Source organism: Gymnodraco acuticeps, unplaced genomic scaffold (genome assembly GCF_902827175.1).
Source record: "Gymnodraco acuticeps unplaced genomic scaffold, fGymAcu1.1, whole genome shotgun sequence".
Lineage (NCBI taxonomy): Eukaryota > Metazoa > Chordata > Actinopteri > Perciformes > Bathydraconidae > Gymnodraco > Gymnodraco acuticeps.
In genome coordinates, this window is record NW_022990274.1 from 4,141,018 (window position 1) to 4,166,922 (window position 25,905).

A 25,905-nucleotide genomic window follows, 5' to 3' on the forward strand; every position below is an offset into this window, starting at 1 on the left:
AATATTCTTACAGAAAGATGGAAATAATCCACAGGTTTATCAGTACAATTTGTCAAAAAAGAAACATATTTAGTTTTGTATCCATTTGAATGAGAGTCCCGGGACTCATTGCATAAAAGACAAATCATCATAACTGGGGATAAAATCAGTAGTTCATGGCTTCTATTGTATTATCTCATCACAGGGAGCTTTTAGGATATGAAGTGTCATTAACAAACTATAAAGACAAAGTTCTATTCTAGTAAACTGCCTTTTTTCTCTTGGCAATGCATACTTTATAATGATTTGGTTTTGTGATATGAAGCAAATTGCCTCTTTATTTTACCTCAATTATTTTCTGTATCTTGTTTTCAGGAAGTCAAAAATGTACCTGTGAGATGGCAACTGTTTTCCTGTACCAGCTCGTCCCCACCTGCAGCCTCTTTAACATTGAACTTGTTGTTTCTCTAGAGAAGCAAGCATGACTGGCAGAGGTAAAACGTTGCGCTTTGGGTTTAATATGACTCACTGCCATGCATGAAAGGGGTATAAATATCTGTTGAAGAGCATTAACTGATATTATTTAAACATGCTGTTGAGTCGTTCATTCTCCCTGCTTCAGAATATTTTCAGCAGCCCAATATTAAAGACTTGCGGACTGAACTTTACTGGAGTAGATTCCAGTCACACAAAGGAAGGCGGACCTCATGCCAACTTTAAAGTTCAATCCATAGGCGGGCCAAAACAATCTGCCAGGGGGCCATCCTTCTCTGTGAGTGTAGAGTAGCTGTGACAGGAAGTGGTAACAGAGAGGTGCAGTGATTAAGTATTTGTTTAGGCCGACCCGGAAGTTAGCACTATAATGGGTTCCGGCACAAAAGAGCAATGGGGTTTTCCATTGGATTTCAGACTACTGCAGATTTTTGGCATAGGCATAGGCGCTAGATCTGGGGGGCGCTGCTCTGGTAGCTCTGGGAGGGGAAAAAACATGTTTGACCGTTGGCGCTCATCCTAATTTTCAGCCTTGATGTAACAACATTCATAACTAGAGAATGCAGTTCCTGAAGAAATTGCTAGTGGGAATGCTTTATGCTGAAAAGCTGACGCTAAACTGCTATGCTGAAATGTAATGTGTAAGAAGAAAGTGAAGACTTTAGATTGAAATGATACATGAACACTGGGGGCTTGAATGTGTGATGAGAGAAGAAAAGAAAGTAAAAAGGATTGGAAAAGCAGCAGAATATTTGAACTGCACATTGACACAATATTGACCGCCATTTCCTTTATGAAGTGAAGCAGCCTCCCTGTCTGTGTCCTCGCGCTGTCCTCACATCCCCGGACCCCCAGACTCGGAGGAGCACAGGGAGGGATGTCAGTATTGTTTATGAAGCAGGGTATAGAAAGTAGCTACATTATTGAAATGAAAATACTATTTATTTACTTTTACAAACAGTGAGCAGCTGGGCAGCTGCAGCATGTGTATTGCAGGACATGTGTAAGCGTGCAAGCGTCTTTGAGTTGTAGAAAAGCGCTAGGCGTATAGGCTATAAATATAATGTATTATTATTATTATTATTAGGTTATGTCCTACATGTATGTGTTGGACATGTGTGGTTGGACTCTGTCTCACAGGCAGGTTGCAGTGTAACATCAGAGGAGACTGGGCCAATTGTACATTCTCAAACTGCACCACTTGTATTCAATAACCGTAAGAAATTCAACAGTATGAAGTGATTTGTAAATAGGAATACAGATTTGACTTAATGTTTTCATAAATATATTTTTCTCCCAGTTTGTCATGGGACTTATTTTGACCCTCTCAAAGAACCGGAATTGAGAATCGAAAAGCAGAACCGGAATCGTTAAAATCCAAACGATACCCAACCCTATGTGTGATGCAGTAAAATCTTACCGCTCACTTACGTTAGCGGTGTCGTAAAAATCGTGGGAAAATGTAAAATACGATGACGAAGAAGAAGATTCCAGTGGCCCCAATTTTTGTCCATTCTGGACAAGTGAAAAATTTATTCGGACAAGTAAATTGCCAAACTCACTTGTCCATGGACAAGTACTCTCTAAAAACTTTTTCTCACACTGGGTGTGCGGCTGCTGCCGTGAGGAAATATCTGCCTGAAATTACAATGGGCTTCAATGGAGGAATGTTGAACGTTTTTGTCACTTCATGCCCTCAAGAGGCATTTTGTTTAATTATTTTTGCTTAATTATTTGTCATTTTTCAAGCTACGAGATGTTTTCCTACGTTTATCATGAACAATTATGTCCCAGGAATGTAGGGTTTGGGAATTATGGCAGTTTAAAAAAAATATATGAAGGCACATTTCAAGATTTCTTACCCTCTAGCTGTGACATCACGCACTCTAGTTAATGTTAAAATGTGAAAAAAACCTCTAAAACAAGGTCTGAACAAATGTTAATATCTCTAAAAGTAAGAATCAGATTTAAAAGTAACAGTTGAAGTCGCATGAAGATTTGTTGAAGTTGAAGATTCTTCTTCCTTCATTGACTTCAATGTAAAACATTTGATGTATTATGGGATGTATCTCTGGAATTATGAAAGTTATGAATGAGAAGAGTAATAGCCATTGATTCCCGACCGAGCTGAACGTTTTGATGTTTGAACGGAGTTTCTGCGATGTTCAATGCGGGAGAAGAAGAAATGTAAAATAATGTAAATAAGTTACATTTATTTTGTATTGGCTATGGAAGGTTATTGGTTATGTTCATATACTTATTTGATTATTAAAACGTAAACCGATCTTTTTCATATGGGTGTTTTAGAGTTGTACCCCCTAGATTAGGTCTCTAGTAATTGTGTGCTCAAATTGCACCAGATTGAAGCATTTTACTTTATAATGTTCAAAACAATCTTCCCGGGGGAGCATACCCCCGAACCCCCCTAGAGGATGTGACGTCCACCCCCCAATTAAAAAATGTTCATACAATACTGAATACATTTGAAGCCATTTTGACGTATATTACCTATGTCAATACGTTTCTGTTTTTATAGTGTATTTGTCTTTTGTAGAGATTTTTCATTTATTCTTTATATATAAAATCTCGCCTAGAGCAGCAAATTGTCTAGAACCGTCCCTGGTACTAGGCCTCAAGAGCCTTTCTTGTGCTGGCAGACACATAGAAACAAATTGGCGGGGTGCACTTCACACGTGCACACACTAAAAAATTCCACGCGCTCCGCGCTCACATTATGCTGGACCCACGTGCCTTAGCACCGCTGCTATGACTCCATCCTAGGGGAAACACTGACACGTCTATATGATACTTGCAGGATTATTACTTTGGAAGCGTAAATGTTTCTTCAGAAGTAAAAAGCTAATGCTAAAAACAAAACAACATCAAGATAGCATGGCTGCGCATCACCAACACTAAGCTAAAGGCGACTAATGTTCAACATGATGATGTTTAGTATTCTTTTTAGTCACTTGTTAGTAAATGCTGTTTTTATTACACATAAGCTTCAGACATCCACGATGGGTGCAACGTATTTAATGTCTAGGGCCAATAGAACCTAATGTGAAAATATCTCACTAATCATTTGTGTTAACCATAAACACATTCACAAAAATTGCTGACATCTTCGTTTTATGTTAGAAATGTATAGTACGGTTATTTATGGGTATTGGCATTTAGAAATTGCCAGATGTTAACATATGCTCGATTATGGCAAAAATCACAATCACAATTATTTTGGTCAATATTGATATCACGATTATAAATACGATTATTCATTGACTTTGAAAATATAAATGTATTGAATTTTAAAAATGTTTTTAATATTAAGTATATTTTTAACAGTTGATTACCCTGAACTTTAAGTATAATTCAACTGAAAAGTATTCAGCTGAAGCCACATCTTTTTCAACTTCACCACGGCATTTGTCATATAGGGCAGGCAGTGCAGATCTGGTGAAATGATGCCGAGATGGCATCGCGTAACGCTTGTCCATAGTGTTAACCGGTTGTCCATAGTGTTAACCAGTGGCTTAAACCACTGGTTGCTAACCGGGCACATGTCTTTAGCTATGTAGAATGTGATGGCATGTGTTATATCTTTGTGTCTTTGCGAGCTGGTTGAGTAGGCCGTTGCACTATAAAGCGCATTCTTAATTGATGACTGTGATGTGGTGGATGAAGTCGAGGGGGCAAGCTCATTTATGGTCAACGGGGGGGGGAGCCTCACTGCGGGGAAACTGTGGACTTCTGTCGCCTGTCAGTGCAACTGAAACGATGACGTTCAAAAAAAGCGGCTGTGATTCTCCAGAACACACAGATGGCCAGTCCGCCCCTGCTGCACTGTACTGTTTTTTGTTCACCGTCGGACTCCTTAAACCCAAAGTATTTCCAAACAGCGGAATTAGTTTGACCTTTCTTGTTCACGAGTTGCTCCTGTTCTGCCATCTTCGCTCGCGCTGAACTCACACAACTATTGTCACTCACAACTGTTAGAGTTTATTGAAGGATAAACGTGTTTTCATAATATGTTGTCATTTTATGTTGTAAAGAGACCATAGTCAGAAAAGAGGAACAGAGAATAGTCTGTTCCCCTTTTCTGTGGACCATACACACACACACACACACATGATTGCGAGTCACAAGACTCCCATTGACAAATAAAGCCGTTGGTTACATACACTTCCTCATGCATGATTTGTAACTGTATTTTTGTAATAAAGAGACTGCACTGAGAGAAGAGGAGCAGAGTTGGTTTTGGAGTTGACATAACCTGTCACTCGCTGATTCTCCTTGCAGCAAGTAAACTTGAAACTCGAGTACTGTTATCTTTGTTCACTGGGTTTTGGTATATTTGAACCGAGCTGGGGTTTACTCTTACAAAGTAATATAGAAATACCCAACATTAATTGGTCCTTCGGAGCCGGAATCCAACACATCGTGACGGGAAGGAGGAGGGAAAAGACACGCCGCAAGTCTGTCGACAGCCGGGATCATCAGCCGACCCCGAGAAAGACCCGGGACGCAGAATTCGTGGCCGGGCCGGTGCTTATATGTCCAACCTCCCTCATCCTCGGCACGATTGACGGAATCCAACCGGACCAGTGACCACAGATAACGGGTAAGATAAAAGTTGATATACATGGTTTCTCCACCATTTAAGGAGGTAGAGAAAGGCTTCTCCGCCATTTAAGGAGGATTGACGTGTCTTTGGGTACACTTATGAGAAAGGTTACTCCACCATTTAAGGAGGTAGAAATTGACGTGCCTTTGGGTACACTTATGAGTGATTGAGTGAAAGTAGTGTGTAAAAGTGTCACCAGGTGGAATCAGCGCACAGAGTGGAAACCTAACGGTGATAACAAAAACTCTGTGGTCTGTTGAAGTACACTAGTGGTGAATTAGGAATTAGGTTCTGACCGGCACGTTGTCCAGTAGGAACACAAAGCTAGAATAATGGGGTCCAATGGGAGTAAGCCTGCCGCTACAGGGGACATGAGATATATGGAAATATATAGTCATGGCAGCACCAGTTATTGTAGCAAATGGTATAAACTGTACGGCTTCCGAGGAAAGTTGGAGAAAACAGCAGTAAGAGAATTAAGCGACAAATTGAGAGCAGAAACAGCTGGAACAACACAAGGCAAGAAAAGAAAGAAGTTAGAAGCTCAACTGCGAGTCGCAGCTTTATGGGCTGAACAAGCCCATAAAAGGACAGGTGGAGCAGAAGAAGGTATGATAGCAGCGGCTGTTTCAGTGAAAGCAGACGAGGAGACAGGGCGTTCAGGGTCAGTTGACGCTGTACGCCGCGAGAAAGAGAGAGCGATAGTGGAAGAACACAAAGCACAGGAGCAAAGAATAAAAAGAAAGCAAGAGAAAGAGAGAAAAGACAGGGAAAGAGAGACACAAAAACGCATCAACAAAGAAATGGCAGATGCATTAAGCCCACTGCACACCAGAAAATATAAAGGGGAAACCAAGTTATATCCTGTTGAAGAATTAAGAGAAGCAGAACAATCCTTCGATGGAACAGCATATCAGGGTGACGCTTATCCATTAGTACAAGTGGCCAACCCGCACTATGGAGTTGGCGATGACCAAGAAAGAATGTTAAGAGTGTTCCGCCCATGGACAATGGATGAGTGTAAAAAGGCTTGTGAGGGACTGACTCCATACAAACAGGACCCAGCGCAGTTTGTCCTTGACCATACTGCATTAATAGCGTCATATGGTTTAAATGGACATGAAGTTTTAAGAACCCTTATGACAATTTTTGGCCACGAATGGGCCAGAGTAAAGGGAGATTTCACCGGGTCCTCGCCCAATGGAAACCCCCTGGAACCAGGTCAGCAGGACCTCATAAATGCACTCGCTCCCGTAAATATTTCAATCGAGAGGGTTTTTGCACTGAGACGAGACTTTACTAAAGTCTCAGGGTGTAAACAGGGAGAAAAAGAGTCAGTACAAGATTTCAGAATCAGAATGGAAGATTGTTTCCGTATCCATAGCGGAATTCCACCCAACAATGCTGTTGACTCCCCATATGTGCAGCAGCTGAAACAAAGCTTGATGAATGGGTTCCACCCAGGTATTGCTGACTTTATCCGCAAGCATAATGTTAACCATAGGACATGCGACTTACAAGAGTGCCTAAATTATGCAGAACATGCAGCAACCCAGATCAAAGAAAAAAGACATAAGAAAGCGTCAGCATCAGCTTTCTTCATAGGAGAAGATGGGGAAGAAAATCAGATTTTCTTTGTGGGACCAGAACAGGGGAGAGGCGGGTTTAACAGAGGACGAGGGAATGGTAGAGGAGCAGGCAGAGGCAGAGGAGGAGGCAGAAACGCAGAAGGCAAATTCCTCTGCTACAGGTGCGGAAAGGAGGGGCACATGGCGAGGGACTGTGAGGAACAGATGTCACAGATAAAAGAAGGGGGACAAAAGGGACAGTACAAAGACGAAAGACATGGCCCCCCCCCTTCACATAACCTACATAGTTATGACAACTGACTAGACGTAGAAAAGGAAGAAGAGGACGTCCACACACATCACATTGACCTTTCTGAAGTATTACTGAATCTGTCAGACAACAGTATTAAACCTACCAGAACAATCGAAATCAATGGGGAAAAATTAGAATTTTTATGTGACAGCGGTGCAGACTCATCAGTAGTGAACAAAGAGGTCCAAAGAATGTGGCCACCAACTGGCACTATGTTTGTAAAATCAGCAAATGGACACATAAATCAGAGGTCGATTTCAAAGCCACTTTTTATGGAAGATAGAAGGTCAGGCCTCCAGGCATCCCTCAAATTTGTGTTCATCTCAAACTGCCCTGTCAATTTGCTAGGGAGAGACGGCATGGAAATGTTAAAAATCAGTGTAGTACCAGTCAAAGGGGGAATGCGAGCAGTAGGGCCCGGAGAAAAGGTGGAAGACCAGGTCTTCCTTCAAAAATCCATAAACACCCCCAACTACTACTGGTCACTAGACATGCCACAACCTGACGTGACAAACACAGGTGAACACCTGTTAACACTATTCACCCCACAACATGGCCAAGAAGTAATGAAACCTGACGCATTGCACGTTACACTAAAGTACAAGAACACCCCTGGCCCAGACAAAGACTATGATGTGCTCGTGCATCGACTGACACCACAGAGGGTAGTGTTCCACTCGATGTATGCAAACCAACACGGAGATGTTGTAATTGACGCTAGGGTCCCATCAACCACTGCCTTGATAATGGAACCAGGTTCCACGCCACACATATCAGTAGCTAGGGGCCCAGGGACTTCATGGAGAGACTTAGGTTTATTAGTGGCTAGAGGTAACAGGATAACAAAATGGACAGATGACAAAAACGGTTGGCAAACTGGAGGCGGGTTAAAGCGCAAAACTCTAGGGTTTACTCTAGTGATGACACCACGCGCCCACCTAGACGACCCTGAACAACAATGATGTATGCTAAGTGAAGAGGCCTTAGAGGTCCTGAAAACGGTGCCGCCATGCGTATGGTCACAAGGAAAATGTGATGTAGGTCGCATGGTGAACGCAAAACCTGTACACGTTAGACCAAAAACTAACTACAGACCTAACATAAGACAATACCCCTTAAAAGAGGATGCAAAAGTTGGCATCAAACCTGTAATTGAAGAAATGCTAAAAGCAGGGATCCTGCGTGAGTGCCCTGATGCATCATGCAATACCCCCATCTTCCCAGTAAAAAAGGCTGATGGGCAGTCATGGAGAATGATTCAAGACTTAAGAGCAGTAAATGATGCTGTACAAAGCACAGCCCCAACAGTACCAGATCCACACACGTTAATGAACGGCCTTAAGCCAAATATGGCATGGTTCTCAGTGATAGACTTGAGCAATGCCTTTTTCTCCATTCCTGTAGAAAAAGACTCACAAGGATGGTTTGGGTTCACACATGAAGGAACAAAATACACATACACCAGATTACCTCAGGGGTATGTGGATAGCCCAACAATCTTTTCATGAGAAATAGCTAATTGTTTGGCTACATTACAGATACCTGACACATCGCAGATTTTGGTATATGTAGATGATATTCTTGTTGCGTCACCCACACAGGAAGAAAGCACAAAAGTCACACTACAAGTATTGACACATTTGGCCAAAACAGGAAACAAGGTTTCAAGACAGAAACTTCAGTTTGTGAAAGAGGAAGTGATCTTTTTAGGCCACAATTTAAACCGAGAAGGGAGACGCATACACTCAGAGAGGAAACAGACGGTGTTAAACGCACCAAAGCCAACAACAAAAAAACAAATGATGCAATTCCTTGGGCTGACTAACTATTGCAGAGCATGGATTCCAGACTACGCAGGAATGACTCAGCCCCTACTAGATTGCATATACTCAGACAATGACATGAAAATGTCCGGCAAGATAGAATGGACACAAGAGGCAGAAGCTGCATTTGAAAGGACTAAACAGTGTCTCGTAGGGTCATCAGTGTTAGCATTACCAGACTATGAAAAACCATTTGTACAAACAGTTGACTGCAAAAAAGGGTTTATGACATCAGTATTGGCACAAAAACACGGCACAAAACTAAGGCCTGTCGCTTACTACTCTAAAAGGTTAGACCCAGTAGCACAAGCATTACCAGTATGCGTACAAGCAGTATGTGCGGCAGCAATGGCGGTACATTGTACAGCAGAAATAGTTTTGTTCCACCCACTCACACTGATGGTTCCACACGCAGTCACCATGTTGTTACATGACACCAAAATGGCTTTCTTATCACCTGCACGTTATTTGGCACTGACAGCTACACTAATGTCACAACCACACATTGTGATAAAAAGATGTAATATCTTAAATCCAGCCACATTAATACCTACAGCAGAAGATGGAGAACCACACTGTTGTAAAGAAGAGACTGACAGAACATGCAAACCAAGACCAGATTTGAAAGACATACAACTACTCAGTGGCGAAACATGGTTTGTGGATGGGTCCTGTTCTAAATCTATAACAGGCCAAAATCAAACAGGGTTTGCAGTTGTATCACACTCACAGGTCATAAAAGCAGGCCGACTCCCCCACACATATTCTGCACAAGCAGCGGAATTAGTAGCTCTTACAGAAGCATGCAAAGCGGGGGTTGGAAAAGATGTGACTATGTGGACAGACAGCCAGTATGCGCACTCAACAGTACATATATTTGCAGCCCAATGGGCCCGCAGGGGCATGAAAACATCAACAGGAAAACCAGTCACCCATGCACAGCTGCTGACTGATCTTTTAAAAGCGGTGTTGTTGCCGAAAAGCATTGCTATATGCAAATGCGCTGCGCACACCAGTGGGAAGGATGCAGTAACACTTGGCAATGCACACGCGGATAAGGTAGCGAAGCTAGCAGCTATGGGCGAATATGGGTTCCATATCCTCTTGCAGAAGGGGGACAGTGTTTCACAACCAATACCTCTTGTGATATTAAGGGATATGCAGAACAACGCACCCGACAGAGAAAAGAAGAAATGGTTGACAGATGGAGCAACCACAGACCCTGAGGGAACATTCAGAATAAACAACAAGATAGTACTCCCTGTTAGTCTCTACAAAACAGCAGCTCATTTGAGTCATGGGCCGTGCCATGTCTCAACAGGAGGGATGGTGACAATAATAAATGAACATTTCCATACATACAACTACATTACATTTTCTAAAAACTTTTGTAGAGCCTGTGTAGCATGTTGCAGACACAATGCTCAAGGCAATGAGCGACCACAGAGAGGAAAGTTCCCTCCACCAACATACCCATTTCAACACATGCATATGGACTTCATCGAACTAACACCATGCCAAGGGTACAAATACTGTTTGGTAATGATATGTCCGTTTTCAAAGTGGGTTGAAATATTCCCAGCAAAACATGCAGACGCTATTACCGTAGCAAAAGCCATATGCAAGACAATAATACCAAACAGAGGTATTCCAGAGAAACTGTACAGTGATAATGGGTCTCATTTTGTAAATCAGGTTATTACCAAACTGTCCGAACATATGGGGATAACATTAAAAAACCATTGTGCATATCATCCACAGAGTGCAGGCTTAGTGGAAAGAACAAACGGAACAGTAAAGTTAAGACTAAGGAAAACAATGGAGGAAACAGGAAGACCATGGGTGGAATGTGTGTCTCTGGTAGAAACATGCATGAGAATCACGCCCACGGCAAAAGGGTTGTCTCCCTTTGAGATCATAACAGGAAGGCAATTCAGATTACCAATCACAGACGAGGTGAGGGAGGAGGATGATGCTGAGGCAGGGACTACATTAGCTGAATGGATGAGCAGACTCTTCAGAAGCAATGAGATAGCTCGAACAAATAACCTGCCAGACATTTCTACTCCCTTGCAGGACACTCGAGTGCAGACTGGTGACCAGGTCCTCGTGAAGGTGATTAAGAGGAAGCATTGGCACTGTCCACGGTGGGACGGTCCCTACACGGTACTGCTGACAACACCGACTGCACTAAAAATCGCCGAAAGAACTACGTGGATACATCAGAGCCACTGCAAAAAGATAATACCTCTCCAACTTAACGATGGATAAGTGGTGGAAGTCCGGCTACAAAGGGCGGTGTTTCATTAGGAAATACTGGTCTCAACCCCGGTGAAGAAAACAACAGAACCACTATCACAAATAGACTATGTTGGGAAAGGTGTTGTTTGTAGTGACCCTGCTGGGTCTGACGCTAATGACTATAAGACAATTGAGTGAGGAATCCTCAACAAAAAAAAAGGTCCATCGAGAGAAAAAATGGTCATTACTCAACGATGACCCATGGAACCACAACGACAAAACTGCACGCTCACCTAGGATGACAAATGCCTGGTATGCCTATGTCCATCAACTTGTTACAAAGACAGGGCGTTCAAATTGTTATGTTTGTTCCCACATGCCATGGTCAACTGGACAAGTAACTCTGTATGGTAAAAGAATGAGTAAATCACAAGCTAAATGTTTTGCTACCATGGGAGGTGTAGGATACCAGCACTCAGGGATAAAAGTCAACGATGTGAATCCATATGCCCCAGGTTTAAGCAATGGCACTTGTAATAAGATATTTTGGGTGAACTTTAACATGACAGTGCCACGTAAAATGACAGGACAAAAGGTAGTCATGCCAAATAATGAAGCTATACACCCTATGTGTTACAGTCAGACAGAAGGTTCTGTACCAATGGGAAACACCACTGGTTGTAACCAGACACTTGTTAATGGCGAAGGGGCTCCAGTCTATTTGAGCAAACAATCTAATGGTACATGGTGGGTACAAGGAGGATGGTGGCTGTGTGGCAACAACGCTTATCCAGTTCTGCCAATAAATTGGACAGGCACGTGCGCACCAATATTTGTTAGCGACCACACCTTCGTGATAGACATAGAACCACACCTTAACCACACCCGCAGGAGGAGAAATGCCATGCCTGCCTTCAAAAAACATGATTCAGTATGGGGAAAAGATGTCCCTGATGAATTCAAACACTGGTCCACCAGTGGAAAGGTAATATTAGCATTGACTCCTGCCTTAGGCGTAGCGAAGAACATGTTGAGACTCGAAACCCTTGATTACCGGTTCGGCATGTTTGTAAATAATTCCATCGTTGTAAACGAACAACAGAACCTCGAACTAGACTCACTCAGAACCATGGTGCTACAGCACCGCATGGCCCTTGATCTACTCACTGCCTCAGTAGGAGGTACGTGTATCCTTTTGAACACAATCTGTTGTACATATATCACCGACAATGTCCACTCCCAAAACATGACAGATGCAATGGCTACTCTCAAAGCCCTACAGACAGCTATGGGCCAAGACAGACATGCCTCTCTTGAGACCGGATGGTTCAATTGGCTACTCTCAGGGAGCTGGGTTCAAAAGCTCGTGATGGGATTTGTTGCAATCATATGTGTTGTCATCCTTGTGTGCTGTGCTATGGCTTGTATTATACCATGTGTTAAAGCTATGGTTGGTAAAATAGTTACCAACACTCTTGTCCAATATACGATGTTGCAACAGACAGATAACGATGACTATACTGACACAGACCCCTCTCAGAAGGACGAATATACTCACCTAACCTCCAATGTGTAAGACTTAAAGCTAGGTTACTGTCTGTCATATGACGAATGGTTCGAAAATGTCAAAAACAAGTGAATTAATTCTGAAAGTAATAAAGACACTGTAACCAGCTAGTAATTATGAAAAACAGGAGGGAATGTTAGAGTTTATTGAAGGATAAACGTGTTTTCATAATATGTTGTCATTTTATGTTGTAAAGAGACCATAGTCAGAAAAGAGGAACAGAGAATAGTCTGTTCCCCTTTTCTGTGGACCATACACACACACACACACACATGATTGCGAGTCACAAGACTCCCATTGACAAATAAAGCCGTTGGTTACATACACTTCCTCATGCATGATTTGTAACTGTATTTTTGTAATAAAGAGACTGCACTGAGAGAAGAGGAGCAGAGTTGGTTTTGGAGTTGACATAACCTGTCACTCGCTGATTCTCCTTGCAGCAAGTAAACTTGAAACTCGAGTACTGTTATCTTTGTTCACTGGGTTTTGGTATATTTGAACCGAGCTGGGGTTTACTCTTACAAAGTAATATAGAAATACCCAACAACAACCTGGCCGAGAGGGCTTTTAGGGAGGGGCGAAAGCGCACGCAGCAAAATAATCGTTTTGAAATACGATTAATTGCACAGCCCTATAACATATGTTGGACCATTAGCATCCTTTACATAAATTAGCATTATGAAATATATGGACAATATGCCGGGTCATTGTCTTGGCTGACGTGAACAATATTGATATGGTTTTGTGGGTTATTGAGTATGCTGAATCTATTTTGGCAAAAAAGCAGTTTAAACTAGAAAGCGGACACATTTCAACTCCCAGCCAATTTGATGGATTTTTAGTTGATTTTGTATTAAAGTTTGAAAGCCAGGTTTTTAGGATTTATACCTTCACCACCCTATTCCAGGGTGACTAGGCAAGCCAAATGCATCTTCAAGCTCATCTGAATTTAGTGGATCAACTCAAAAGTTAGGACGCCATAGTTATGACTGTAGCTCAAACTCCCTTACAGTAAGAGCATTGAGTGACGAATATGTTTCTAATGCCATTAGGCTCCAACAAAGTGTTATCTCTTGCATGTACATGGAGGCAGGCAAACAAACATTACGGCTATTCTAGGTGGACCAACTGTATAATTCATGATGATATACAGTATTTATCACACTCCAGATAACCTTGCCACAGTCCGTAAAGAACAACTGTCCCACTTGCAGTGTACAGTAGCTGTGATCAGAGAGATGAAAAATAAACTTGCATCAAATGTAACCTCTCTGCTGGGTATTCAGGTGAGCAGCTACTTAAATGTGCTTATAAATCACAGTCATTGCCAAACACTTGACAACAGACTTGCTAAAAAGGTCATGATATAGTGAGAAAGATAATTTATAACACATCACCTTACCTTATCTCATAACTCATTTGAGTGAGACATTTAAACAGCATGAGTGAGAATAATCAACTGCATAGTCACTTTAGACTCTCTTTAAATAAAGATGTCAAAGTCAAACCTGTATCTTTGTTATTATAGTGCGGTGCTGTGCTCCCTGACTGTGTTACTACAATTTATATTCATCACTCGTCATGCAGAGACCAAGATGAATCGGTCATCAGGAATAAAAAAGGACAAACAACGGTGACGGTTTCCAGAAGGATGGTGCCTACTGAATTAAAGCAAAGCTCTGGTGAGGAATACGTTTCAGGTCAATACACTTCAGTGCCTTTTAAACGTGGTAGCCATCAGACTCAATAAGCTCCAGATTTGCCAGCTCGCTGCTTCTGAAGAAACACAAGATAACTCTGTCACAGTTCATGGACTGGATCTAGGGCTGGGCAGAATATAGAAATGATGGTATGATAGAGTGTTATGTAAGAGATAACGTGCAGCGAGGCGGTCATTAATGTAAACACCCGACACCTCACCACTTCATAAGGAATTTAACCGTGACACTTTTCGAAATCCAGTTTGTGTCCCCCCACTTTACAAATAGGCCTATATTTATCATTATTTTTTAACACAAGCGGTCATCATCGCCACGGAGGAGCACACAGCCTCTGTGAGCGAGCGAGACAGAGAGAGAGCGAGAGAGAGCACACCTTTATCTATTTCATATAGCCCAGTTGTAACAAATAAAGTAAGAAATCATTCTAATGTGTACTAAAGGACAGTAACAAAAATAAAAACTGTTTAAAAGGGGAGTGATTAGTAAAATATGCATACATAAAAATAAAGAATACTAACGAGGTAAGATAAGAATAAACAAGTTGAAATGATTTGTTATTTGTTGATTTGATTTGATTTAGCCTTTATTTATACAGGTGTAAAATCTCATTGAGACACAAGGTCTCATTTTCAAGAGAGACCTGTTCAGTGGTAACACTACCGCACAAAGTTACAGACAGACAGGACACTAAACACAGAGGCAACACTCAAATACAACATCGTAAAAAAGTAGTCATTGAAATCCATATACAGTCAGATATAGCAGGTGCAAACACCCACAGATGATTCCTCCAGCTTTTTTTAAATGAGTTTAAAATCAAAGTGGTCAGCTGAAGTTCCTGCTGAAGTGTGTTCCAGGTCGAGGGGGCAGAGTACGATATGGCTTTTTTCCCAAGCACCGTGCGTACTGAGGGGACGGACAGAGTGATGTCATTTTGAGATCGTAGTCTATAGCTGTACTGTTTGTGTGATATGTAAGTGGATATGTACCAAAGATGTTTGGATTATTGAAAAGTATACAGCTCCCTCTCACGAGTGTATCCATAAATTCATGTTGTGCTCAAAGTGCACCAGATTGATGCTTTTAACTTCAACATTTTAAAAAAAATTGCATACATTTTCTTTTAGTAAACACTGAAAAAGGGTCCCACAGACCCAAACAGCACACAAAGGTTAAAGGTAGCATATAATAATGTTGCTAAATATATACACTGCAAAAAACAAAAAGTAAAAGTAGCTCACGACTTGTTTTATGTTTTGAAAGTAGCTCTCACCCTAAAAAAGGTTGGAGACCCCTGGGATAGAACGATACATTTGACAATTTTAAGCTTGGGCTACCATTGGAGCGATGAGGAACAGGTGGGGCTTGAAAAGGCCCACCTGTTCAAAGTGGGGAATGACAGAAAAAGTTATAAACACATGCCACATCAAAAAATCATCTATTTCATCCAAATAATCCAAAGAAAATGCTACAAAAGCTTCTTTGTATTGGGGATTCTAATAGTTTATGTGACATGAATTTGAATCAGCCACCCAGAAATATTTCAAACGATTATTGTGAGCAACAAACCGCGGACATAAATCAAGAGAACAAAGCTATCTGCAGTCACGACACGAGGCCTGCTGAGATCAAAGTGGTTATTTCCAGGTAGCTTCTCCCAGAGACATCACCAACACTCCTTCTTTCCGCTATGAAAATAAATGCTTTTGGGCTACAAAAACATCATATTGGATTTTTCCTTACAGTCTCTGAGTCAGTAAATCGTTTTATTTCCCAGCAGCACTTTATAAACTTGTTATGAATAGTCAAGAGGAAGCACTCTTTGTATTTAACAGCAAAGAGAAAGCTTAAGAAAACAAGTATTTTTCATTTGAGATGCTGTTATGATTTAGAGCAGTGGTTCCCAACCTGGGGGGCGCCAAAGATCGCAGGGGGTTTTAAATTGTGCAAAACAATTCAACACTAATATACACCCCTTTTATAATAGTTGAGGCTGTCGGCAGAAGTAAATAGCTTAGGCAATGCTTAAAAGAACATCATGGTCTGAATACTGTGCGTTAGCTATTGCTGCTAATGCTGCTAATGTGCAGCGTGATGGTGTCTAGTAATCTTATGTATTCAGACACTTTTAAGATATGAAAAAGCTTCAGACATTCCACAGTAATATCATAAGCTTACATTTACCACAGACCTTATTTCAGGCACTCAACCAATAACCTCAACCTCATTCAGAGATGACATTTATTTACTTAGAGACGAGGGAACCAGGAAGTGCTAAACACTAACTCCTTTCTGGTATTAGTGTATTAGTGTATTAGGCTCATTCCTGGACCAAATAAATGAGGAGAGCAGCTCATCACCTCATGGAACAGGGAAGCCTGATCTGAGCCTGTTGACTGGCGGTGGGGCTTTGGGGGGTTGCCAGATAGGCAAAGCGATCAGCATCCGTCACTGTCTGCTCCTCTCAGACAGCGTGAGGGCTGTGACAGATGAAGGAGGAACAATCAGGGGGGGGACAGCACAGCATGGCAGAAGAAAGAAGCCCGGGAGGAAGAGGATGAGCTCTGCTTCAAAAGGTCAGGATAAGGAGGGACAACGTGTGCTTTGTGGAGATGACAGAAGTCTGAGTTGCCGTTTGTGTGTGGGGAAGCTTGAGAAGGTGCATTGGTAGAAACCTGCACGCTACAGGTGGAATTTTAAATACGCCTATTATAGGGTACTGTCATTCGGGACAAACATCAGAGCATTGTCAATTCCTAACACATGCTACAAGGCATCTTACACTGACAGAGGAACAACAGCATGGTCTGCATAGATATCTTTCGTTGCAACTTCAAATCTGTTGCTGTCTGGAGAGTGATGAAACAAATGCACAAAACACAATATCCGTACATTTGTCCTCCAAATATGTTCTAATGTTTGCACGCATGGAATCCTCCTTCTGACTGATCACCACTAGTGTGTATCATAGTACAGCTTTCTACAGAGTAAGGCTATCATCTGCTAGAGGTTGACCTAATAAACCAAGTTCAGTTTGTTTCTCTTTCCACAGACCCTGCTCTTGCAATGTTGTAAAAAACCTTTACCTATAGATTAGGGCTGTCAACATAAATCGCAAACACATTGTCTTCCCATTATTCCTGTTTACCATGAATGACATGGCAAAGAAAGCTAGAAAATCAATGCAGAGCCACGCATTGCTAAAGCATGCGCCAGTTTCTTGAAGCTGCACAATAATGTAGGAACAGATGGTGCTCACAATATGATAGCGACAGCAAGAATAGTACCATACAAGCATATGCCTAGTGTAGCACACTTTACACAGAGGGCAATCACAGCAGATTAACGGACAGCAGCTTGATAGATGCTTGTTGATGAAGTGTCGGAAAATGGTTGGCCTTCATGCCAATCATTCAGAAGTCACGTCTAGGATGTATCTTACCAGTTTGTCATGCATCCTGATATTGCAATGTTATAAGACACTGCATCATACACCTTAGACTATTAACGTTGAAAGCGTTATTGTTCGCTATTAATCTGCTAAATGTAATGGATAAATTAAGCACACATAATCACAATACTAAATGCAACCCAAACTGAACTTTACAGGGTTCATACACTTTTTCACCAATGATTTTCAATGACCTCTCCATGACCTTTACCCCATTTTCCATGACCAAAAATATGACTCTTTCTCAGCGTACCACTGAAAATGGTTTATTTGAACATGGAACAGGGAAATAAGGTCTGCATATGAAACATGTTGGTCGTATCTAAAACAAATCAAATAGGCTTACTAGCTTCTACAGCTAAAGCAACTAAACTCTCTCACCAGCAAAACACCTCGTCAGTTAAAAGCCATTTTACGTTTCATTACCATACAGTATTTATATTATCATGATAGTATTACTATTTCGGCGATTTGATCAAATATAAATTATATTTCATGCAACTTTGGTTACATTTCCATGACTTTTCCAAAACTTTGAGAAACATATTGTGTTCCATAACTCTCCCAGGGCCTGGAATTAGCATTTTGAATTTCCATGACTTTTCCAGGTTTTTAATGACGGTAAGCACCCTGACTTTAGCAGTTTGTCATGCATTTCTTTATGACAACACCAACGTGTATTTGTGTTATCTTCGCCAAAAATAAAAGAAACACAATGACATTATTGTGATTAACTCGTTTACGTTTTGAATCGATTGGAAGCACGACTTGAAACATCCATCTCTCAAGGATTACACTACTTCTTTAATACCACAATTCCATTACACAAAAAACATAACCCAATGCAAATGTAAGATACCAGCACTTAGAGCAGGGCAGCAGAGCGTTGCCATTCCCTCATATTTCATTCCCCCCCGAGGAGCGACACCCCTTTAGTAACACTGGTGGAGTGTCTGAAATGTTGTGACTTCTAATTTCCCTCATGACAAGAGGAATTTCAAAGCAGTGTTTTGGGTTTAATGAGTCTATTATACGAAGACAAAGCTGCAGGAGCTCCTTTTGTTAGTGTTGGCATTGTTTCCTCCCCGACACAGACTCCCCTGTCACTATGTAATCAAATATTATCAATCATACTTTGCCTGCTGTTATTTTACGTACGATTCATTTCAGTTCTATTTCAGCATGTGTATTCACTCTTTAATATGAGACAGAGTTCTGTATGCTCAAGCTCTGTCTGCTTACTGACTTGTCCTTGTCCCCCATCTGCCCTAAGGTGCATTTATATTGCCTCCCATCAAAGAATGAAATCATATCAGTGAACTGCACACACCACACTTTAAAATAGAGATGCCCCAATCTCTTTAGTCCCCAAACAGATACTGAGCACTGGGTTTTAAGTGTGGGCCAATACCAAGGGAAGAACTGATCTGATAGCAGTATTTCATTATTAGTTGTATGCTTCACTGTGAGGAAGTGACCAGGAGCATTTAAGGAAAGATGAGGCTTGCCTTATACCTTGCTTTCATAACTTTGTCAAACTAAACGTGAGAAATAAATACATAGATTGACAGTGTTACTTAATAAAATAATGAATTGTGCACAAGCAGCTCGGTAATACATCTTCGCATTTGTGGAATTATTTGGCAAGATGCGTCTGGAGGTGCATTATATGTTTTGGGTCCCTTTATTGAGAGATAAAGTGAAGGGTGGGAGACAGAGTGGAGGACATTGCCTTAAAAGTTTAGCGAGCCAGATTTGAACCCCTGTACTGGGCAGCAGACCCCGCATAAGGGCGGCCCGATTACGTTTGTTTTGTTATGCAGTGCTAATGCTCCCCCGGATGCATATGCAGATATTGCAAGTAGCCATATTACTTTTTGACATAGAAGCATGAAATAGCTCCAAGCAACTGACATTTGCATCGAGTTAGCGCCCTTAGCTTCTGCTGAAACATAACATAGTATGTGCACATGTAACCAGACATAAACATTGAGTTGAATTGAAAAGTTCAGACTATTGTGAATGATACCTTATTGGGCTAGACAACTAATTGAAACTGTATCAAAATTGCAATTTGGACTAAAGGGAACTTTCCAAAATGCAGTTCGCAAAAATATTTGGTAAAAGGCAAATATGTCAAAAAAATCGCTTTGTACTATGGTACTGCAGAGTAGACCCGACTTACAAAAGGTACACAGACTTAGTAGAACATCTTTGTTTGGTACAGATTCCCTTACAAATGTACACAAGGATGCATTTGACTTATTTTTCAATAACAATAATCATTCCCTCTCATATTGCGACTAATAACTTACTTGCAAAATAACTGAAAGTAAGCACAATTAGTTATTTCTTCCAAATGATGCAGCCCTTATGCCTGATCCAGCCTTGCTTCAGTATCAGATCAATGCATACTTTATTTAAAGGCTAGAAACTAACTAGTTCATAGACGTCTAACCTCGTCTCAAGGCAAACCCTTTTTTTACAAAAGCAGGGTGAGAGAGAGGGGAAATGTGTTCCGCAGGAAATGACATTATACACAGGATTAGTTCCTTTAACTGCAGCTATTTCTGCAGAATTGGTATTACAATATGAATTGGAAACCAGATTGTCTGCTTTACCCTAACTCATCTTTGAAAAGAGCTCAGGCCCTTTCTGAATCCTGCTGAGTATTGTTAATGTGTGACTTCAGACTGCCCCCGTCCCCCTAGCTTTAAAACTACTGTGGTTAGACATTTACTCAAGAAATCCCGTGTTAACCCAGAGGAATAATGACTGTCTCTAACAGCCATTGGCCAACATTCTGTATTTAAGCGCTTTCAAAGTCTGTCTCTAATGGAACCTAATAAAGTGTGTGCCTTGCATCTTTTCTATTACTGACATGAGTGCAGCACATTGGTTATTTACTCCTAGACAGACATTTTGTGTGTTTGGTAATTAGCTGTTAATAAATATGGCATACATCATATTTTCTCTTCTGAAGATCAATGTATCTAATGCATGTTTGTTTAAAAGATAACTTAATAAATACAAATAATAAAACGTAAAAATATAAAACATATATATAGACCATTATGACAATAATAATACTTGTAGTAATAATTGTAATAGTAATAACAATAATATGAATAATAATTACAGTAATAATACAAATATAAATTGTGTAAGTGGGGAATAAATATTATCTGATGACCACCATTTTTCATTAAATATTCTTTAATATCGTTCTATAAATGTATCGTTCTGATTGCCTATACTGTCATTTTACGATCTTGGGTTTTTTATTTCCTTATTGTGTGTCTAAGGACAGAGGGTGCCAGAGGCTGTGTGGTAAGTTTGTAATTTGTGTTATTTGATCTAAAAAAGAAAATCATCTTGACTTGACTATCCAGCCGAGCTTGCATCAGCAGTCAGAGTCCCCCCCCCAACTATCTGTGCTCCTGCACACAGAGCTAACTCTGCTGCTGTTAGCGCTGCAATTACACACTGGATTTCCTTCCTGGCCTCATTTCTGCCCACAGTGCCAGAGCAGCTTTCAAAGCAACCGCCAACCAAGCTGCTGAAAAAGAGACAACTGAATCTCTGTTAAACCAACTCGGACATCTTTTTTTTTTTAATCACATCATTCTTTGAAATGTGCCTATGAATGAACAATACGTTTTTATGTCCATGTTCCCAAAGAGTACATAATAAACATTGCATTATTATTTAGTTTCATAACCCTAGATTCATTGTACTTATTCAACTGAAACCCGTTGAGGGGGCTTTTGAGTTTGTCCTTGGTGTTGACATTGGGCTTGATGACACTTTTAAAAATCAAAATAATGTAAAATGGTCTGCTCATTTTCAGGTTCATATCAGTACTATGTAGTGCCTCTACTGTGACATGTCTCCATGCTTTAATGTTCAAAAAGCTCTTTATTTTTCTCATTCTGCTGCAGCACCTCTTTTCACCCTCTGTCTGAAACCAGAGCCCAGTCTGCTCTAACTGCTCCCTGCCGCCAAACCAAGTGGATATTGTTTTTGCCCTTGAGGGATTATTAAAGTATGTATTTGTCATTGAATAGTTTTGCTCACCAGCTTTATAGAGGTTGCTTACTCACTGCTCCCATCAACAGGATTCCATTTGCAATAAAAAAAGCTCTAAAAACCCACTGTACCTTAACTGCTCAGCACCAAGCAGCAGACATATACAGTTATGGACTAGCTGGTTAACAAAGTGGAACATTAAGCAGCAAAAGAGCTACACAACAAAGTTAGCAGACCAACACAGAGCTATTGGAAGAGACTAAATGTTTTAGACTTGGATGTATCAGGCCGAGACAAACTGAAATCCAGGAGTGAATTCTGCATATCTGATATAGAGCCTCAGCCGGATGTCGCCATGTATCAGAGCGTCTTAAGGTGCAGCAGATTTTTCCCAAGCAGTGGGCAATTACTGTGCAACAGCTAGAAAGACAGCAATTCTAGGATATATATATACATCTTTTTTCAAAGTAGCGCTGCTGTAACACAAGCTACTAACTGGAAGATTTCTCAACTCCAAATACAAAGAACAAGTTAAAAGAAGTAACTGTCCCAACTTCTGTGATGAATAATGAATTATAATATATTATATATACCACTGTCTTTTTCAATTGTCCACATTAAAAGACAGGTCAAAAACCAACAACAAGGACACGTAAAAGACAAAAACTCAAATGTAAATAAAAATAATTCTAAAAGAAATAATGAAATACAAAAGAAATCGACTGACAAGACATCACCTCAAATAAATGGGTAAAGATAATAAACAAAACAATTACAAAAATAAAACAACAATACGATAATTATTATAATGTAAAAATTGGTATTTGGTTTTTGAAGCGCATAATGCATATATTTTTTGTATTTTGCTTACCATTGTCTTTATTTAAAACAAAGCCGACTGAAAGATCTGAAGATAGCGGGAAAATAACTCAAGACTACACGTACACAAAGTTTTAGAGAATGACTTAACCGTGCACAAAGGAAAACTACAAATAGGTATGAAATCATAAAAAAGTTCTGTGGTTTTTACGATGGCATCACCGTTTCTGTGAATAAACACCAATAATGGAGAAAATGCGTCTTCACTAGGACAGCCAAGTATATGTCAAAGAGATAAAGAAGGCTGTAGTCAACAACAACAGTAACAGAACAACACTGGTGTGTGCACAGGGAGGCGGCGTTGTAACAAGCCCAAATAAATCTAATTAGTTTGAATGTGAATGATCTTTATGGAGGAAGATAATAGTGCAAAGGAAGATAAATAAATGTGCTTGAGAAGCACAAGTATTTATCCAGACTGCAGCTTTGGCAGAACATCCAGAAGACATCAATAGCCATTGAGGCCTGCGAGGATGAGATATGCAGCATACTCAGAGAATGAACAGAGAAATCAGCCTCCCAGCGAAAAGTGCTAAACAATACCAATAAAACACCCGTAACTCCTGCCAATTCATTACAAGAAGGAAGGATAATGCAGTCATGGTGTCTAAGGCGGATAAGGGAAAGCCCGCCGCAAAGCACAGAGGCCTGCCCCTTCAAATTAATGGTACTCATGATGAAATAAAAGAGCCATAAAAAGTGGTCTGTCTTCGCCCACAACGGGGCAACTTCTCGAATTAACGGGGGACGCATTGGACGGGCGTATGCCGCTGATTTCTTCGGAGGTGTTGAATCGTGAAGACATGTGTTATAAACCTCAGCCAAATTGGAACACCAATGCAGACAGTGTTAGTCTGTGTGCCTGTCTGATGTGCCAGCAGCCATCAGCCCAGCATGCTGTTTGTCAGCTCCATAAACGCTGCACACAATCTGCGATGGCCTGATGAAGTGCGGATATCTGAAGCCTTCATCTGCTTTTCACTGTTGGGACTAAACAAGAGAAGAGGATGTTGTGACACATGTCTTTACGGTGGTGATACCCAGGCCTGAATGCTTTTCCATAAAACAAAATGTCAAAGTATAATGTTTACATCAAATACATTATGAGCCAGTCACCTATACCTCGTTATCTAGACAGTGGCAGCTGCAGATTTACATTGCTATATTATGTAAATGTGGTCCACTGACAAAACAAGTGTACAATATGACGCATATTTTGTAGATCATTTACGATGACGAGGGGCCAGATTTACAAGTGTGGACGAAATATATGAATACACTATTTCCAACACCGGCTGGAAGGAGGAAATTAGTCTAGCAGAGAGTATGTCACTTTCCTCAGTACACCTTAGTAATACTGTTGGTAGAGTTACCTGAAGGCCTTCTAGAAGTTTGTCAGTAATGTGTTTTAGTTTCAATATGTCCTGAGCAAAAAAGCTGCAGATATTTATTTTGTAACCCAAGTTAAAACTCCCAACGTTTGCTAACGGTACATTCCTTCACTAGGGCCATAGTGGAACCCTACGGAGACGTGGACGCAGGAAGTATGAATTGCCTTTTAGATCACTGAGTGAGTAACCTGTCCTGACTTTATTTAACGAGGAAGGACTCTTTCTGATTAAAATCACTTTCTCCAAGAGAGTCCTGGACAAGATAGGGAGGATCAAGATAGGCTATTACCTCTATATGTATGCTAAGAAGTTCAAGGTAACAACAGTCAAATGTTCTCATCGTGTGTCTTTGGGCAGCTCTTTCTTTAGAATAGCTTCCTTTGCAGTGTTCTAGCTAGCAGCAAGTGTTTCCATTGAATGTTGAGTAAAGACTTTAATAAGGTTTTCTTGCCTGAGTGGATAGCTTATTCTGCACTACAGTCTGGGTTAGCCATGAGTCAAACACACTGCCACAGGGACTTGATCTTGCACAGAGCCGTAGGAATACAAATGCCCTCTGAACAGCATGCATGCCCTGTGGATGTGGACTTTGAAATCTTTTTGACCACAAATGTATAGAAATGGGGATGTTTACCAGCTTGGATTTCCACAACAAATGACAGTAAAGTAATCTCTTCTGATGTCTAGAAGATGTGAAGAATAAAACCAGCCTTCAGTCCATGCCCGCTGTGTATAGCAAGTTACCATCACTATCACATTTTGATAGCCTTGAGCGTTGATTGTGAGAAGCCATGTTTCTCATCCCATTAGCTTATCTCTAACAAAAGGCAGAAGCCACATTCATCAGGAAATGACATTGCGGAGAGATTTCCATTAATCACAATTAGTGTTGCACGGTGTACCGATACTTGAAAGGTACCGCGATACCCTGCCGTTAAAAACGTTACGATTCCTCCGTTTCATTAGTATCGGTACTTTAAGAATGACGGGGAAAAGTACTCCGGTGAGAAAGCGCCGTTTTAATAAGAGCCGTGTGTGTTCAGCGCTCTGCTTCCACTCCCTGCACTGCAGCCGTGCCTGCAGTCCCGCCCCTCTCAAGCACGCTCAAGTGCCTCCCCTCTCTCGTGCACGTGCTAGCTGCCAAAGCATGTGAGAAAACGAGAAGCATGGCTGCAAGTGGGAGTGCAACTGCCGCTGCGCCTCGGCTTGTTGACAAAAAAGACGCCAGAAGCGACATTTGGAAGTATTTTAGCTATATCTCTGACAGTGAGGGCAAGCCTACGGACACCACGAGGCCTGTCTGTGAGAAATGTATTAATTTTAATTGTATTACAATTCTTGTCATTTATTTTATTTATTATTCTCATTGTTTAAAAGTTTGTGTTATTCTTTCACACACACATACGGGTTTTGGGCCAAGGGCGACACCGTACTTCCGGTATCCGCCATTTCACACGAGGTGCAACCAGAATATCATAGTCTATTGCCTTAATCAATATAGTCAACTCTAAAATACCACATATATGCATTGGCATGATAATATTATTGTGACAAGTGGGGTATTCACCTGGTGTTTCCAGAAGATAGACGTAGATGCTGCCAAAATCGACCGAAGGCCACTTTCGAGAGTCGTATTTCCATACATCTGCAGGCAGTCTGTAAGGGCAATCGGACAACCCACACAGCTCTAGTTTACGCTGGTAACGACCTAGAGCACACCCCTCAAGTCCAGAGATGTAATCCGAAGACATGCAGCGATTTCTTCGGTCGTTAATTCAGAAAAAAAACCTAGTGCGCTCTGCCTTGCAACGTTAGCTAGCTGTTTAT

The 25,905-nt window shown here is 41.0% G+C and overlaps 2 protein-coding genes across 7 annotated transcripts in view; one reads left to right on the top strand and one right to left on the bottom strand.

Moving 5' to 3' along the window:
* Positions 1-25,905, bottom strand: part of LOC117549523 (PTB domain-containing engulfment adapter protein 1) — a 154,670-nt gene that overhangs the window by 106,250 nt on the left and 22,515 nt on the right. The window lies entirely within an intron of this gene.
* LOC117549521 (protein NYNRIN-like) lies at positions 6,165-13,062 on the top strand. 2 transcript variants are annotated; one of them, XM_034221512.1, is made up of 2 exons: positions 6,165-10,613; positions 10,791-13,062. In XM_034221512.1, the coding sequence occupies exons 1-2, from the start codon at positions 8,773-8,775 to the stop codon at positions 11,065-11,067; spliced, it is 2,118 nt and encodes a 705-aa protein (XP_034077403.1). In that variant the 5' UTR covers positions 6,165-8,772; the 3' UTR covers positions 11,068-13,062. The 2 variants fall into 2 exon arrangements, with proteins under 2 accessions (XP_034077403.1, XP_034077404.1); XM_034221513.1 differs by having other exon boundaries at positions 6,165-7,040; positions 10,029-13,062.

What these genes read in the sequence shown, in the direction of transcription:
- LOC117549521 (XM_034221512.1), top strand. Translation starts at nt 8,773, where the DNA reads ATGATGCAATTCCTTGGGCTGACTAACTATTGCAGAGCATGGATTCCA. An exon ending in AAGTTAAGACTAAGGAAAAC is followed by an intron (nt 10,614 to 10,790) that starts AATGGAGGAAAC and finishes AGGGACTACATT; the next exon opens with AGCTGAATGGATGAGCAGAC.